Source organism: Chelonoidis abingdonii, chromosome 8, assembly GCF_003597395.2.
Source record: "Chelonoidis abingdonii isolate Lonesome George chromosome 8, CheloAbing_2.0, whole genome shotgun sequence".
Classification (NCBI taxonomy): Eukaryota; Metazoa; Chordata; order Testudines; family Testudinidae; genus Chelonoidis; species Chelonoidis abingdonii.
Window position 1 is genome coordinate 797242 of NC_133776.1, and position 17874 is coordinate 815115.

The window sequence follows — 17874 nt, forward strand, 5'->3', positions numbered from 1 at the left end:
GGGCCCTGGGCTGGAACCCGGAGTAGAGGGCAGGCCCAGGTTCCCCCCAAACCTCCCAACTCCTGATCAGACACAGGAGGAGTTGATCCAGACTGTAGGGAAGATCACTGAGGTGAGCAAATCTGCCACTAAGCGCAGGACCCACTAAGCTAGAGGAGGAACTTTGTCACAACACATACATACTATACATATATACCCATATATAACATCAAATATATACACCATATCCATTTTATCCATACATATTAATTATCTAGAAGTGCCCCCAAAGCTCAATCATAAAACTACATTCCTCAGTCCTGGTCCCAGGCCTGACATTCCCAGGCCCGCCATAAAAAACTAAACACAATTAAAAAATAAAATCTATCCATCAATCGTAGAAGACAATGTGCAAACTAAGGGACAGATGAGGTATTAATGGCAAAGTAAAGTAACCACATAACAGTGTTTAGCCCACTGGGTCATCTTCAGCCCATGCATTATGCTTTTCCGGGATGATGGGTAAACATCCTTCCCATAAAAAAACAAAAAGTGGGGGAATGTAGCAGAAAGCGAGCCTGAGACATGAGTCCTTGTATTAGAGGCTTGGGCTAAAGTAGCAGTCAAAACTTTGCTGATATAAAGTAAAATCAGGCTGTGAGCTAGAGGCTGGCCCTGCTCACAGAATCTGGCAAGAACAGGACTGATATTGCAAAACACACATTCCTAAGAGGTGTTGGGCACAAAGCACTTGCACAAACACATTCCAGAAGGGTGGTACCAGAACACCTTGATACCAACACAATCCCTGAAGATAACAGGAGCACACTGATCCCATACTAAAGATAAGGTCAGGATAACAGTATAATGGATAAAGATGTACAAGGTGATGGGGTGTAACTGGCTACATCAGAGGGGCAATACATAACTTTTCATATTGATGTATAAAATGGAGCCTCAAAGAGAGTGTCTCTGTCTAGTCTAGAAAGGAACAGAAAGTCCTGCCATTCACTGAGCTGGTCCATTGTTATGGGCATACATGTATTAATGGTCCGGTAGAGTCTGCGGGATCCTAGTACCGTGCTGTTGACAATAAACATGGCTGGGTGCCTTCGTACTTTAACAGTTCACTCGAGGTCTGCTGTGCCAGCTGTCTGCACAGAGCTGAGACAGCACACTGGGGTAACACGCACATGCAGCCGAACATCTGACCACACCATCCTGCCATGCCAAATGTTACGCCTGATCCTGGAGGGACTCAGCACCTTGTAGGTCAAGAATCATAAGGTGGGACATTAACCAGGGATACTTGGATGTGCTTTCCAGGTCTCTAGCCACAAGAGGGTGCTAGACCATTATGCTCACACGCCACTTTCACTTTCTATTTATAACAAAATGTAATCCATGTTCCTTTAAACTTCTCTCTGCTGAGCGATTTGCTACAATGAGTATGACAAACATTAGGAGAGAAGTGTTGGCATTACCATGGGAACAGTGCTTGAGGTTATACAGCTACATGTTCCGGCAGAGGGTACAAGGTAACGTTCCAGAGCCTTTAGAAAGACGCAATGGTTATTTAATTTACTTTATGTTTCAATATAAGACATTGTGTTAACATTTTATTTGCACACAGAATTACCACACATAAACGTGCACCCACCTTTGCACACTGCCAGGTTTTATCACATGTAGCTCAAGTAACTTGGATCCTACCAGGAGCTGAGTCCCCTCAACTTCCATTGATTTCCCTGTGAGTTAGGGGGCACTTGGCCTTTGCAGGGTCAGGACCAGGGTTACCAGCATGTATATGAGAATGCTTATTTGCATTCACAAATGCAGAAACTCCACATGCAGATAGGTGTGCATGTCCAAAGGTCTCAGGCGGGTTGAAGCCATCTCTGATTTTCTTCTGTTTTGTCAGTGGCCCCCCGGAGAAGAAGATGGGGATCAAGTGTTCCAATACAGCTGAAGTGCACTTTGATAATGTGAAGGTGCCAGCAGAAAATCTGCTTGGGGAGCTTGGAAAAGGCTTCATGGTCGCCGTGAACATATTGAACAATGGGCGCTTTGGGATGGCCTCCGCCCTGGCAGGCACCATGCGTGGAGTAATCGTCAAAGCTGTACGTTCTTGTTCTTTAAACAGGATTAGATAGTGCGGAAGGTTTGTTCAGGGCAATTGAAAATGGACTGTCCAGCTGTCCTACATGTTAGCAGAGCATAGTCAGTGAGACGCAGTGGTCAGTTATTCTGTGAGACATCCACATGGTGGATCAGCTCTGGGAAACCCATATTACATGTGCATCCAGGGAGAGAGACAGGAGCTGATGCTGGAAGAGCCAACAGGTCAAAGATCTGCACTTAGACAAATAGAATTACAGTTAAATGTCTGTGTTTAATTTAAAGCACGTGTGTAGTCCTGATGGCTTCTCTGGGATTCTCCACGTGCTTGTAAGACTTGTTCAGATTTGGGGCCTTAGCTTACTTAGTGCATATGTTGGTTAGTCTTTTAGACAGAAATTCTTCTTGTTCTCTCTTTGTGTAATGGGATGAGATTGGGCTAAGGGCTCAGGCTCTGGGGCTGGAGTTTAGTTGATGGCTGAGCTTACAAGATCCTTTGAATTAACTTGGTGGCATTTCTGGTTGGATGTAATGTGATACCTTTGGAATACTGTATCCAATCGATTGCAAAATTTCAGAAATTTTTCTAGGCATCATTGGGCAGAACCCTATTGATTTTGGTGGAATTGGAAAACCTGAAAGGGGGAAATGGAACATACAGAGGGCCCTTGGCATGGAGAAGTGAATGGGAGGGTTGCAGTGAGTCCCTGAACTAGAGGGGGTAGGAAAGTGGCACACAGATATCTTGTGGGGATGTGAGAGATGCCAGAAACCCCTGAGGTGTGCAGCAAGCTTGGCCGACACAAGCTACGTAGGATACGGCCTCTTAGTATAGCTGCTCCTATAAACATCAGTTAACTTGATTTTGTTTAAAATTGAAATATATGGCCAAATCTTGTAGCTCGGACACAGACAAAATTCCTCTTGTCTGTATTATATTAGCTGCTTGATGTGATCATGGGCTCTTGTGTAACACCAGGTTGATCATGCTGCTAATCGTAAGCAGTTTGGAGACAAGATCAGCAACTATGGGGCTATTCAGGAGAAGATTGCACGGATGGCCATGCTCCACTATGTTACAGAGGTGAGAAATTCTTCTTGATTGCAGGGTAAAGACCATGGTCAACAATTCCATTGCACAGGCACAGCAAGACTTTCAGGGTAAAGCTTGTCTGTTCAGGAGACAGGGAGTTCTGGGGGGCTGGTCCCAGAGAGTGGAATGAACTCCACCATGGCCTAAGAACTATCCCAAAGCTCCCCTCTTCCTTCTCAAGTCCCAGGCACATTATCTAACCTGTCTTCTCTGATATAAACACAGAGCAGTGTTGTCATATAAATAAACATAACGAAAAAACAAAACAGTCCACTGCACACCTACTTCTTGCCTTGGGGACTGGATGAGAGATAGTGACCCACACTTGATATTAGATGCAGCAAAGAATCCTGTGGCACCTTATAGACTAACAGATGCATCTGACGAAGTGGGTATTCATCCACGAAAGCTCATGCTCCAAAATGTCTGTTAATCTATAAGGTGCCACAGGATTCTTTGCTGCTTTTACAGATCCAGACTAACACGGCTACCCCTCTGATACTTGATATTAGATGTTATTTAATGCATGAGTGTCTGGCACTCAGATACTATAGTGATGCAGATGGTATAAACATCTGTATCAAATAGAACAGATTTTACCTGCTGCCATCCCAGTTTGATCTGGTGTCATATCTTGTCGGCTGAGCTGGCAGGCTGGGTTGGTTCAGTGTTTGGATGAGACTTCCAGGTGTTGTTGGCAAACCACTGGGCAGACCTTATTTCTCTAGTTTGGTTCTGTGCTTGCCTACGCTGCTGTAAAGTGGGAGTCATGCCATAAAGACTCTGGCATAAAGCTGTCGTGAAACCCATGTGCATTTGGGAAGAATGAGGCCCTCTGACTCTGAGCCAGTGTCCCAGAGTGGTATTGGGAGCACTGTGCTGAGTTTTGGCAATGTTCCCATAGACCGGTTCATAGGACTGGGGCTGTGTAACCTCAGCACCCTGGCCAAATTCCAGCTTGAGTAATTCCTCCTATCCTGCAGGTTGAAAGCAGCCTTGGGTTTACAAAAAAACAAGCAACTCCAATCCTCCCAAAAAGACACAAACAAAACACCTCTTCCCTCTCCCACCCTGACTGAAAGCGAGCCAACCAATCCAGGAACTCACAATCCCAGGGAATTTACCCTGTAGGAGAGGAGGAACTTCAGTGGGCAAGGACTGTATCTCTTTTTCTCACCCACCTCCACAACTTCCTCCCAGTATCACCTGGAACATGCATATTTCATTTTTCCCTAATTGCTGTGGCCTTTTGCTGAGCTGGCAGTAGCTGCGTGCCCTCTCAGGCAGTCATGTGCTAGCCGCGGGTGAAGTAGGCTGCAGTTTCTGTTACGAGCTGGTTTCAGAAGCCAGCAAAGCTCCACTGACGTGACTGCGAGTAAATGAAAGCCAGTGGTGCTCTGCTGGTTTACACCCGCTGCGGGGCAGCCCTGGTGGTATTGTAGCAGTGCCCAACTGCCCTAGGCAGGATCCGATCCCCTTGTGCATGGTGCTGTCTGAGCAGTTGGGAAGGCCCGGTCTCTGCCCCAGCGTTTACAATCTAATTGCAAATAAGGTTGAACAAATGAGTGTAATGACCTCTAGGCGGTATATGGGGGGAGCGGGATGAGGCTAATGACGACAAGATCCCAGGGTTACACAGACTTGAAATCTGCTGCATCTTCCTGCCCCTCAGCCTGCCCTTCACTGGCTGTCTGGCTTCTTGTGTGCAGGGCAGGGAATTGGGTTGAGGGGGGATGGAAGGAAGGGAGAGTAGTGCCCTTATGAATCAGGTCAGAATGGGCCTTATGCCTGCAGGGGAGAGCATGGAAGGGATAGATTTTGAGATGAGACCTCTGGTGGGCAGTGCCTGCTGCAGAAGAGAGGGAGAGGATGGAGCCAAGCCAAGCCAGATCTTCCATACAGCCTGCCCTGGGGTGTGGGATGGGTCTTGGGCACATACACAGTGTAACCAAAGGCAAATGGCTGGTTTCTCTTCAGTCGATGGCCTACGTGGTGAGCGCCAACATGGACATGAAGGTGCCCGATTACAAGCTTGAAGCTTCAATCAGCAAGATTTTTGCCTCAGTAAGTGTGTTTGATTCCCAGCACGAGATGTCTCTGCGAGGAGGGTCAGAGCAAGCGTGGCCTGTCAGTGTTGGGCTCATGCTGCCCCATTGCTGAGCAGTAGTGGGTATCAGGGTTTTGCCACATCGGTGTCCCGCTGGAGGGGAAAGGCGTGCTGCAGAGGCAAGGTATTCTCACCTCCTGGGTGGCACTGCATCCCAGGGATTGCAACCGCAGGAACCCCAGCTGAGGCATCAACCCTGGAGCCAGACAGCAGCTCCCTCCTGGACTGAGATCGGCCTCTCCTGCTTCCAGCAGGCGGCCTGTTCCTGTCCCACCCCTCTCCTGGAAGATCCCTCCACCCCAAACCACCCTGTTCTCACTGCTGGGCATGGACAATGCAGAGGGAGACTGCCCAGGCAGGTGTGACTAAGCAGTGTCCACTGGAGCTGACTTCCCCTACAAATCTCCATCCAGACCAGGCTGTTTCCCCCAGCGTTGCCTGCATTGACTGCCCGGCTGCTGCCACAGTGCCGCGCTGTAGCAGCTGTTGTGGAGTCAGCAGCAGAACCCAGCAATTCAGTGCCTGCAGTTCTTTGCTAAGTGATTGCACGTGGCCAGGCCACGTCAGGTGTCTGCACCCCCAGTGCACTGAGGCTGGAGAATTTTTCCCCCGAGTGGTACCTTTTGGGGCTGCACACGCGACCGCTGTATGCTCGTGCCACCAGCTGATGGTATAACGGGGCAGAGCCACCCCGACCCCCCTTCAGTTCCTCCTCACCACCCATGGTCGGTAGGGGGCGCGTGTGTGCCTGCTTGCGCAAATCTTCCCTTTTCCGCTGAGAGAAGTGTGTAAAGTGATGTAAATAGTTTGATTCGTTGGTTAGATAATGGCTCATTTCAGTCCATTTTCTGTTGGGTTTTCAGACTTGTAGTTAGCCCTGTTGACACATGGTGCTGGGGCATGCCTAGGTCCCCAGGTGTTAAACAACGTTCTGGCTGTAATGAGTCTCTGTCTGTCCGTGACCCTCACGACCGGTGGCTGAACGGTTTGGGGGAGGGCCACATTCGGAGTAGGTGCCTGATTTGTAGGGGGTTCAAAATTAGGACCAAACCATTTCAGGAGGTGAGAGTTTGTTGTGTTCTATGGAAGCTGACTTGTGTCCTCCCTCCGAGCCCTGCTGCTTTGCACACAGTCCTTGGGCTCCACTCCATGATGGGGTGACCACCAGATGTCTCCGTAATCCCTTCTCAGAGAGGTTCAGAAGGGAGGCATCGTTCTCCCTCCCCAGGATCCCACAAGATGCTGAATCCTGTGACCCATATGCCTCTAAGCCTAACAGATCTTCCTCATTAGGGAGCTCTTTGACTCTGGTACCATCCTCTGTACCATTGAGACCAACTCCTTGGCCTGGACTATCTGTATCATCTGCACGCCAGTACGCAGCTACACATGGCATCCTCGACACCCACAACAGCCTGTATGCAGCAGCTAGAGTCTTGCTTTGCATTTTGATACCAGACTCCTCGATTGTAGAAGAGTTAGAGTCATTGGTAGCAGCTACTTCTTCACAAGCTCCGGAACTGTTTACATCATCAGTGACGTACCATTCGATTCCGGCTTCAGCGCAGCAAATGTCGGTACCTACGATGAGCAGCTGCAACTCAAACACTTGGTACTTTCTCAGGGTCTGCCACCCTGCTGTCCCGCTACTGCCACATCCAGCCACAAGGCCCAGTCACCTGCACCATGAAGTACTGTGCTTCCAAGGAATCTTATGCATCTCAGTCCTATTATAGGAGATCTCATAATTCTCTATCCCCTTGCAGTGATCTAGATCTTGGTACCAGGACTCTCTCGGGCAGGTCTAGAGACAAGAGGCCATGGACTACTTTTCACTGGGGCCCCAGGACTTACCCATGGGCCCTCTGGAACCCATGGAGCACACCATCTATTTTATGTACTTCTCTGGGACCTCACTTGTCTAAGTCACTCTGAGACAAGGAGAAATGTCTGGAGAAATGTCTTACATACCTCAGGACCTGATAGAGTAGTTCTACTGATTAATTAAGCCATCCTGGAGCCTAAAAAAATTATATGGCAAACACCAGGATCACTTCCTCCCACTGCCAAGAGAACAGAGAACAGATACCAAGTGCCATTCCAACGTCATGAACATTTCTATTCTCACCCTACCCTGGGCTCAGTGATGGCTGCAATAAATGAGAAATCACGCGAAGGTCATGCCAAATCCACTTCAAAATAATGACTCCAAAAATCTCTTTCACTGCAAAATCTTTTTGGAAGAAACATTTAGGCAATGTCAGGGTTACAGGTCAAGAGAATAAATCACCAGGCTCTCCTGGCAAGATATAGTTTCCCAGTCTCTGGTAACAGGGCTAACTTTATTGACAAACTGCCAGAAGATGTTAGACTGGAATATTGAGCCATGTTTAACAGGGGTTGTCTTGTAGCCAAAACTTCCCATTAAGCCATCTTGAATAGGCTGAGTCTAGAGTGATTGCATCTGTATCTATGATGTGATGCTGTTTGTGGCTGCAGTCATCTGGAATTCTAGCGGAGATCCAACCGACAATTGAGGATCTCCTGTTTAAGGGCCCTAATTTGTTTACAGAGAAAGCCAATGAAATGCTGCATTCCCTAAAAGATTCTAGGGCAGCCCTTACATCGCTGGGAAGGAACCTTCGGGCACTTTCATTCTCAGACAACCCAGTGGTTCCATTTTACTCTCAGAGACTGGCTGGTCAAGCAGAGATGACATAAATTCCACAGGACCAGGACAAGGCCTCCTCCTCCTCCATCTGCTTCGACTTCATCAAGACAGCATTCGACCTCTCAGCAGCCTATTGGACTTCTTAGTCAAGGCCAGAGTACCACTGTGTCTGGATCTCATCTCTCCTATCACTCCATTTGGCAGCAGGTTATCCCATTTCCTAGCTGATTGGACCCATATTTCAGTCAGTCACTGGATACCAAGCACAGTGGAACTAGGTTATTCCCTGCAGTTTGTCTCTATTCCCTGTACCTAGCCAGGGTACCTAGCTACCTGGCCCCAGTCCCTTTTCAGGTGCCAATCTCACAAGACTTTTCTTATCCAAGAAATACCATCTGGTTTATAGTAGGAAGCCAGAGGGGTCCCTCCTCAACACTGGGGGAAGGGATTCTATTCCCGTTACTTCTGAGAGAAGACTCAAACCTATTTTGGACCTGCAAAACCTAAACAAATACATAAAGAGATAAAATTTCCCCATGTAAGTCTAGCCTCTGTTATCCATCTCTAGATCCCAATGACTGGTTTGCCACTCTCGACTTGACTGATTTCCACAAGGCCATCCACCAGAGCTGCAGGAGGAAGGTTCATCATGGCCAACATTCATTATCCGTTCACTGTCCTGCCTTTCAGTCCATCTTCAGCCCTGTGAGTCTTTTCAAAGTGCGTGGCCCTGGCGACAGTTCATCTCAGAAAGCCGGATGTCCAGGAATTCCTGTACCTGGATGACTGGTTGATTCAGGGGCATCAACAATATCCAGAGATGCCTTTGTTCTGACAAGGATAAGTGAGTACTCATCCCTGTGCAAAAAATCAGGCTTATTGGGGCAGATCTAGACTCGACTTCAGCAAGAGGGCACTTGTGCCTGGCCAGGGTCCAAGCAATATAGGACCTCTGTGCAGACCTCAAAGTCCGATAGTTCCATAGTCCCAGTCTTGCACAACAGTAAGGAATTGCCTGAGACTTCTGGGGCGAAGGGAAGCTTGCACATACGTGACAGCATGGCAGCCTTTTCACCACATGCAAGGCGGGTGAAGTCAGTCTGCTGACCATCTCATCATTCATTGGACATGCTGACTCACATACCCGTAAGCATCTTGTCATCTCTAGCTTGGTGGGTGGACCCTGCCAATGTATGCAAAGGGTTTCCTGTCTCCTCGACTCTGCCCTCCACGACATTGGTCACAAATGCTTCATCTCTAGGGTGGGGATCCTACCTAGGAGATAGTCAGACACAGGGTTTTTGGTCAGATCAAGAACTCTCTTTCCACAGAAATGTTCTGGAACTACAAGCTATTCACATGGTGTGTCAAGCCATCCTTCCACACATCAAGAAATGCATGGTAGAGGTCCCCATGGACAACACTGCTGCTGTGTTGTGTGTGAACAGGCAGGGGGGTGCCAAGTGGGATCGCCTTTGCCCAGAGGCTGTAGATCTATGGGGGTTTGAGGGTTATATTAAAAATACAATCACACTCAAAGCTTCACACATACCAGGTGTTCAGAATTGCCTGGCAGATCATCTCTGCAGATCATTCAGCATGAATCACAAGTGGTCCCTTAGACCAGACATTGCGAGATCCATCTTTCAGTCATGGGGGTACCAGAAATAGATGTCTTGGTTACTCATCTGAACAGGAAGTGTCACTTGTTTTGTTCCAGAGCAAGTCACAGCCCAGGATCTATATCAGATGATTTCCTGCTCTCATGGAAGGATAAGCTACTATACGCCTTTAATCACGTCCCTCTGATTCCAAGAGTGTTATGCAAACTCGGGCAGGAGCACACCTTTATAATCCGCATCCGCAGCCACCCCTGTCAGTCCAAGACCTACCTCCTATTTCACCAGTTATTCTTTGAACCTCCCTGTAATAAGCCTCTTCTTCCCAAATCTGGACCTTAGCGTCCAAAATCTGGGTGCTTAGCATGAACCTCCAACCTTAATTACCAGCTTGGCTCTTATCTCACTGCCACCAGACAGGAGTTACAGTGCCTGCCTCGCTCTAGTCCCCCAGACTTTCCCTGGAGGGACCTCAAGACTCAGAAGCCCTGAGTCTCACACCAAAGGGAAACCAACCCCCTCCCCTTGTCTCCTCTTTATTTCATCCCCAGCTCCCCCTCCCTGGGTTATCCTGGGCGATACTGTACTTAACTCCTTGAATGCAAGACAGAGAGGGCAATTTAACTTCCCCCGAGGCTATGCATTCAAACCTAGACAAGCTAACACAAAGAGATTTCCCCCTCCCTTCGTTCCGTAGCCTTAACCAGAGAAAATCCTCAACTAGGTTTAAAAAGAAAGCTTTATATAAACAAGAAAGAAACAACACATGACACGATCACTGCATTAAGATGACATAATACAGGGCTATTGCTTATAAGAAAATATGAATAAACAGTCTGATTTAAAAAGATATCCAATTTAAACCATTACAGCAAACTCCACACATGTAAATACAAAACAAAACACATAACAGCCTATTGCCTTGCTACCTTTGTACTTACAACTGGGGAACTGAAGATGAGAAGATTACAGATAGAAAAAGAAAGCTCTTCCCTCATAGCTGAGAGAAAACAAAAAGAGAGAACAAAAACAAAACCAGAAGTTCCCTCCCTCACTTTGAAAAATCCGGTTTTTTGATTGGTCCTCTGGTCAGGTGTTTGGTTCCCCTTGTTAACCCCTTTACAGGTAAAAGAAACATTAACCCTTAGCTATCTATTTATGACACTCCCTCCCTCATTCCTTCTGTCCTTTTCACTCATTCTTTTCAAGGCCTTCCTTCTACATGCTAATCAGGACCTTTCTTCATAGCACAGATATTTCCTTAACCAAACTTAAGGTAACGCCAACTCTTTAATGTCATATTTATCCTGCAGCTGTTGCAGGCTCTAATGGTTCCACCTTTTGAACTTATGGCTCCACATTCTTTGCTCCATCTTTCCATGAAAGCATCATTCCTGATGCTTCTGCCAGCAGGGTAGCAGAGCAGCGTGCATTAGGTGCTGACCCTCCAGATGTAATTTTCTATCCAGATAAGGTTGATTTGCATCCTCACCCTACATTTCTGACTAAAGTAGTCTCGCACTTCCATCCTAATCTGCCTACCTACTTATAGAGCTTTTTTCTGAAGCCTTGTGAGGATGAGGAGGACTCCATGCTTGGGATGTCCAAAGGGTGTTGGCTTGTTACTTGGACAAGACCAAACAGTTTGGGCTGTTTCCTCAGCTGTTCATTTCTTTGTCTGCCAGACTGAAGGGTCACCCTGTCTGTGGGCAGAGAATATCTTTCTGGATCTCATCCTGCACTCTATGGTGCTCTGCTGTTGCTGAGGTTCCTCTGCTTGGGAGAGTTTCAGTGTGTTCTACAAAAGCTCAAGCAGCATGAGCTGCGTTCCTGGGTCAGGTGCACATTAGTGATATTCGCAGAGCTGCAGCCTGGCCGTTGGTGCCTCCTTTCACTAAACACAAAGCTGTTTCCCAGGCACTGAGAGATGGTGCTGGGATTGGATGAGCGGTGTTGCAGTCCTTGCTCAGACAGACTCCAAAACCCTCATCTTTTCCAAAGTGCTTGTGAGTCATCTGATGTGGAATGGGGATGTGCAATCACTTGAAGAAAAAATGGCTACTTACCTCTTCTGTGACTGTCGTCATTTGAGATGTGTTGCACTTGTCCATCCCACAGCCCACCTCCTTCCCCTCTACACTGGAGTCAAAATCACTGATTTCCAGTCAGACAGAAAGGAGGGAGGCTCAGGGTGGTTCTCCCTTTATACCGTCACCTGGTAACACGAGCCTGGAGCGTGCGCCTGGCTGCTGCAAGGGGTTCTGCAAGGGGAAAAAGGCCTCTGGTTTTGGTGCCCTGGGTGTGCACCCACCTGAAGTGGGATGAACACGTGCAGCACATCATAACATACAGCACAGATAACTAACAGATAACCACCGTTGCCATCACAGTATTCTAACAAACGCAGGCCCCCCTAGGACTGCCCAGAGCTGCTGTACTAACTGCTATTATGCTGACACATCTGAGTTATCACATCAAGACTAGAAACATTCCCCTCTATTGCACTGTGATGTTTTTATCTGTAGGAAGCAGCCTGGTACGTCACAGATGAGTGCATCCAGGTCCTTGGAGGAATGGGATACATGAAGGTAAACGAGCTTGGTTCCATCCACCAAGAGTAGAACTACACGTATCATTTTTAAGGCTGTATTCAGGAGCTTGCAGTGCTCTGCCAAGGCAGCTGCGTGCACTCCCCTTGCTGGGATCACTTGAGTCTATTAAGGTCTTTGTTTGCACAGGAAACTGGTGTTGAAAGAGTCTTGAGGGACCTGAGGATTTTCCGCATTTTTGAGGGCACCAATGATATCCTTCGCTTGTTTGTGGCACTGACGGGCATTGAGGTAAGGGGCTCTCTGTGGGCAGATACCTCCCCTTAAAGACCGTGGCATTTTCCAGCACAGAGCAAGCATTGCAGCTGGCACTGCACAGCTGGGAGAGGGGGCCAGGAATCTGGCCTGGGGATAGAAGCAGAGTCCCTACACTCTACTAGTACCCCCACCAGCAACAGCCTCTCCAAGGTGTGGGGGGAAGCCAGGGTGGGGTGAGGGTAGGGCTATGCCTCTGCCCTACACTGGCCAGCTGGGCTGGCTGGATGCAGGGGGCACACAAAGGCTGGTGGAGCTGCCTCTGCAGAGAATGTTTCCTGGGAGCCCCAGGGGGAAGGGATTCTAGTGGAGTCAGCTATGAACCTTGCAGCTGCAGCGCAGCCTCCTCGCACTCACCCGCAGCGCAGAGCATTAGCCACTGCTGCTGAAAGCCCTCTCCGAAATTGCATGGGAGGGTAAAGTATGGGCTGTAGCGATCGGCCTGAATCAAATGTGCTCAGATCTGAACAGTCCCAGAACTGGGGGTTGAATCTAAACCCAGATCCAGACTTCATGGCTAGAGGGAGCCGTATGAAACTGGCTAACCAAACCCTCCGTCTGAGCACCCGGAGCTGTGACAGGAGGGGCGGGGATGGGCGGCGGGCTGGGGGATGTTTTGGAACTTAGAGCCTGATCTGAATTTTGTGGCAAAGGTCCATTGCTGATGGTATGGGCCAAATTCTGCACTCTTTATTCAGCCCCATTGACTTCAGTAATAACAAATGTACCTGGCTCTTGTGCTGCTCCCACGTGAAGGGGTAAATAACACTTCCTAATTCACTTTCTCCACACCCTTGTGATTTTCTACATGTCCCCCTTGTCTCTTTTTCAAGTGGACAGTCCCAGTCTTTTCAATCTCTTCTCATAGCTGTTCTATAACCGTACTCATTTTTGTTGCCCTTCTCTGTACTTTTCCCAGTTCTAATTTATTTTTTGGGAGATGGGATGACCAGAACTGCATGCAGAATTCAAGGTGTGGGCATACCATGTATTTTTATAGTGGCAATATGGAATTTCCATCTTATTATCAATCCCTTTCCTAATAGTTCCTAAAATTCTGGTAGCTCTTTTCACTGCCGCTGCACATTGAACAAATGTTTTCATAGAACTATCCACGATGACTCCAACATGTTTCTTGAGTGGTAAGAGCTAATTTAGCCTCCATCATTTTGTATGTGTACTTGGGATTGTGTTTTCCAGTGTGTATTACTTTGCACTTATAAGCATTTAATTTCATCTGCCATTTTGTTGCCCAGTCACACAGTTCTGTGAGATCCCTCTGTAACTCTTCACTGTCTGCTTTGGACTTAACTATCCTAAGTAATTTAGTATCAAATGAAAACTTTGCCGCCTCCTTGTTCACTTCCTTTTCCAGATCACTTATGAATGTGTTGAACAGCTCTACTCCCAGTACAAATCCATGGGGGACCCCACTATTTACTTCTGTACATTGTGAAAACTGACCCTTTATTCCTACCCTGTGTTTCCTGTCTTTTAAACAGTTACTGATCCATGAGAGGACTTTCCCTCTTATCCCATGATGGCTTACTTTGCTTAAGAGTTTTTAGTGTGAGATCTTGTCAAAGGCTTTCTGAAAGCCCAAGTATACTCTGTCTACTGGATCATCTTTGTCCACATACTTGTTGACACCCTCAAAGAATTCTAAGAGGTTGGTGAGGCATGATTGCCCTTTCCAAAAGCTGTGTTGGCTCTTCGCCAGAATATTGTGTTTATCTATGTGTCTGATAATTCTGTTCTTTACTGTAGTTTCAACCAATTTGCCTGGTACTGAAGTTAGGCTTACCAGCCTGTAATTGCCACGATCGCCTCTGGTGCCTTTTTTAAATAAACTGTGTTATATTAGCTACCTTCCAGTCATCTGGTACAAAGTCTGATTTAAATTACAGGTTACATATCATAGTTAGTAGTTCTGCAATTTTGTATTTGACTTTCTATAGAACTCTTGGGTGAATACCACTTGATCCTGGAGACTTATTACTGTTTAATTTATCAGTTTGTTTCAAAACCTCCTCGTTAACACCTCAATAGGGGACAGTTCTTCAGATTTGTCACCTATCTTAGACATGTCCCCGTCCCAATATGTAATTCTATAGACTTTGTTCTCTTCTTCAGTTAATGGAGCCCTTGTTCTGAGTGCAGTGTATACAAATACTTAGGTGGATGGACAGAAACCTGTGTATTGTGTAATGTTGTAATTCAAAAATGTTTCTTCATGAATCCAAGCAAGCTGCTTCACTGAGCTAAGGCCCTGAAATATAGTTTAGCAGCAGAAAATAAAGTTGTAGATTTTCATGTTTTGCTACTGCAGTGGTTCTCAAACTTTTGTACTGGTGACCCCTTTCACATAGCAAGCCTCTGAGTGTGACCCCCCCCCTTATAAATTAAAATCACTTTTTTATATATTTAACACCATTATAAATGCTGAAGGCAAAGTGGGGTTTGGGGTGGAGGCTGACAGCTTGCAACCCCCCCGTAATAACCTCACAGCCCCCTGAGGGGTCCCAACCCATAGTTTGAGAACCCCTGCGCTTCTGTATAGTTAACCCAGAGATGCCAGGTACAACTCTGAACCTGCTGTAATAATCCCCTGTGTCTCATCCTGAACATATCCCTCTGCAGGTGTAGCCCTAAGATTGTGTGTAGTTAAATTCGTTTAATCATTTTTTAAACATTTTCAGTATGCTGGGGTCCAGTTAAAGAATCTGCGAACAATTATCATGAATCCATCAGGGAAAACTGAGACCATCCTAAAAGATATCGGGATGAGAGCAAAGCGGTAAGCAACACAGAGAGCCTATCACAGTTTGCCTTTCAATTCCAGTGGTGTAAAATAACATGCTGCTTCTGCTGGCGGGGTGCTGGAGAAATGTATGTGTATGGCGGGAGTGCAGAGAGCCGTTGAACTAAACTGCTCCACCTGCCCAGGGCCCGAGAGCTGTTCCCAGCCTGTGTCCACACCCCTAGGGCAGGTGGAGGGTCTATGGCTCCCCCACAGCTGCCCAGGCTCCAGCTGCCAGCCTGGCCCCATGGTTCTGACACCCCTGGTTGGGGTGTTAAACCAGGTGGTCTGACCAAGTGTCCATTTAAGTGTTCACACTTTGCTACCTCAGTGGGATTTTGCAAGGTCAGACCTGACGTCCTGTGCCCAGAATGGCGTGCATGGCGCATCGCATGCATCATGTTATAAAGGTGGGGGAAACACTTCATGTAGAAAGGCTGACCTTGGTATGGGCACTTCCTGGAGATCAAGCACTGCTGGGTTTAGCTGGAGTTGTTTGAACTCAAACTCTTATGGTAAGAGTGAACCTTAGAGATGAGTTGTTGAAATGATACTGGGCCAAATTCATCTCTGCTTTACCTCCAGCGCCAGGGATTGTCTACACTAGGAACATGGCAGAATCACTAAAGACACATACTACAGTGACAGAAGGGGTTCTTCCCTCGCTGCAGTAAATCCAGCTCCCCAAGAGGCGGTAACTAGGTCGATGGAAGAATTCTTCCTTTCACTTAGCGTCGTCTGCACCAGATGTAGGTCGGCTTAGCTACATCGCATAGAGTGTGAATTCTTCACTGCCCATAGTGAGGTAGTTAAGCGAACCTAACTTCGTAGTTCAGAGTCGTCCCCAGTGACTGCCATGCAGGTGCTCCTGGATGAGCTGCTGAGTTGTGTTTTAAACCCTTTGTCATTTCACTTTTTTGCTCATCTCTTTTCTTCCTTTGCAGTAAAGTTGGGATTCCCACTGGCTTGTCTCTGGAGGGAATCGTTCACCCAGGCCTGGACAACAGTGCATACCTGGTAAGGTAATTCTTTCTGAAAGATTTATTTCTCAGATCCCAACCCTGCAGCTGCTGGAGTTGTTGGTAAAACTGCTGTCATCTCCAGTGCTGCAGGGCCTGATCTTTACGTAGTCTGTTGTTTTATGAGATCTGAATTCTTTTGTATGTTTCTTGCATTTTTAGCATTAAAGCAAATAATTTTCATGACAGAGTCTACTCACCAACGATGATGTTTTTGTGATTCGCAGCATTTGTCTAGCATCTGCTTTAGACAAAGTTCATGCAAGGAATGTTTCTCTAGCTTACTGTTAGGAATGAACCTGAATGCCTGTGTTTTGGATGAAGTGTTAGCTCTGTAAAGTCTTTGCTAAATGTGAACTTTCTGATTCAGCCTGAAACATCATTTTCACTTTTAAAATACCATTGCCCAGCTGTCATTTCACTCCTTCAGATTTGTCAGTCTGATTTGTCAGATTGCTATCTCTGGCACAATAATAATAATTTGCATTTTTAGGAGCATTTGACATCAGTGGATCTCTAAGCACATTACATCACTCACAGTGCTACAGAGGAACACACACAAATGGACACACATGAATGTGGACATGGATACACACACACACACGCACTCCATTTCTTTCTCTCTCTGTTTTCTTGTAGGGGCTGTACTTTCTCCTGGGGGTTTTGCTTTACTTCATTCTTGTTGTTTTCCCTTCATCTAAGATAAAAGAAATTGTAGGCAAAGCGCACATGGAGACCCACAAGACAGAGCTGCCAGTATAGGAGACAAGCATCCACACGTACTGCCAGGGGTGCTGGAACAATGTGTACAGTGGGGGTGCTGAGAGCCGTTGAACCAAACTGCAAACCCTCTATATAATCCAATCCACTTCAAGCCAGGGGGTGTGGCATCACCCCCAGCAGCCTCGTTCCAGCACCCGTACATACTTCCCTGCCAAAGTGATTGAGCCGTGCCCTTGAGCGGCGAGATGGCCATTCTGTCTCCATGGCCCATTCCTTTACAGGCCTCGTCGCTGAGCATCTCCCCAAGGGCCCAGTTGTGATGGTGGTTTCTGGTCTGCAGAGGACCCCAAACCCCTCAGCAGCTTGGCGTCCCATGTCACTGCCAGAGCTAGGGCTCTCCCGAGCTGGTTCCTGAGCGCTGGCTCCCCAGCTCCAGCCTGATTTCTGAGTTTCAGTGACACCCAGAGAGAGCCAGTCCCCAGCGCCCGCCTGGGTGTTTTCTGTTGCTTAGGCAGCATAAAGCACATGGCCTGCTCCAGGCGCAGCTGGGGAACGCCTTGGCCAAAAGAATCCTTAGGTGTTGTAGAGCAGCTGTAGCTGGCTTCATACCACGTGCTCCCAGCCCTCATGGTATGGGGTCGGGGCAGGAGTGCCTTGTGCTCCAGCAATCCCCAGCTGGTAGAGTGGCCCCCAGAGGCCAGTCCTGCCACTGGAAGTTGGGGCAGTTTTGAGGCTGCTCAAAATTGTGCTGAGGGCTGAACTAGCCCCAAGCTTGGGGCTGGAAAGTGGCTTAGAGCCAATTCGCCTCCAGGTCCGAGCACCCACGACTGGCCCCGAGGAGCCAGCCCAGTGCTCGGTGCTGGGCGCGCTTTTCCCAGTGC

General features: G+C 47.6%; 1 protein-coding gene and 1 long non-coding RNA gene across 2 annotated transcripts in view; both read left to right on the forward strand.

The window, feature by feature from the left end:
- The window catches only part of LOC142047248 (uncharacterized), a 498878-nt gene that overhangs the window by 381315 nt on the left and 99689 nt on the right, over positions 1-17874 (forward strand). The gene's annotated exons all lie outside the window — the stretch shown is intronic.
- Positions 1-17874, forward strand: part of LOC116828964 (very long-chain specific acyl-CoA dehydrogenase, mitochondrial-like) — a 45435-nt gene that overhangs the window by 17715 nt on the left and 9846 nt on the right. The window contains exons 10-16 of the mRNA XM_032787525.2: positions 1901-2099; positions 3077-3181; positions 5168-5254; positions 12113-12175; positions 12326-12427; positions 15151-15248; positions 16196-16268. Of these exons, the coding sequence (XP_032643416.1) occupies positions 1901-2099; positions 3077-3181; positions 5168-5254; positions 12113-12175; positions 12326-12427; positions 15151-15248; positions 16196-16268 (727 nt within the window). The remainder of the gene's footprint in view (positions 1-1900; positions 2100-3076; positions 3182-5167; positions 5255-12112; positions 12176-12325; positions 12428-15150; positions 15249-16195; positions 16269-17874) is intronic.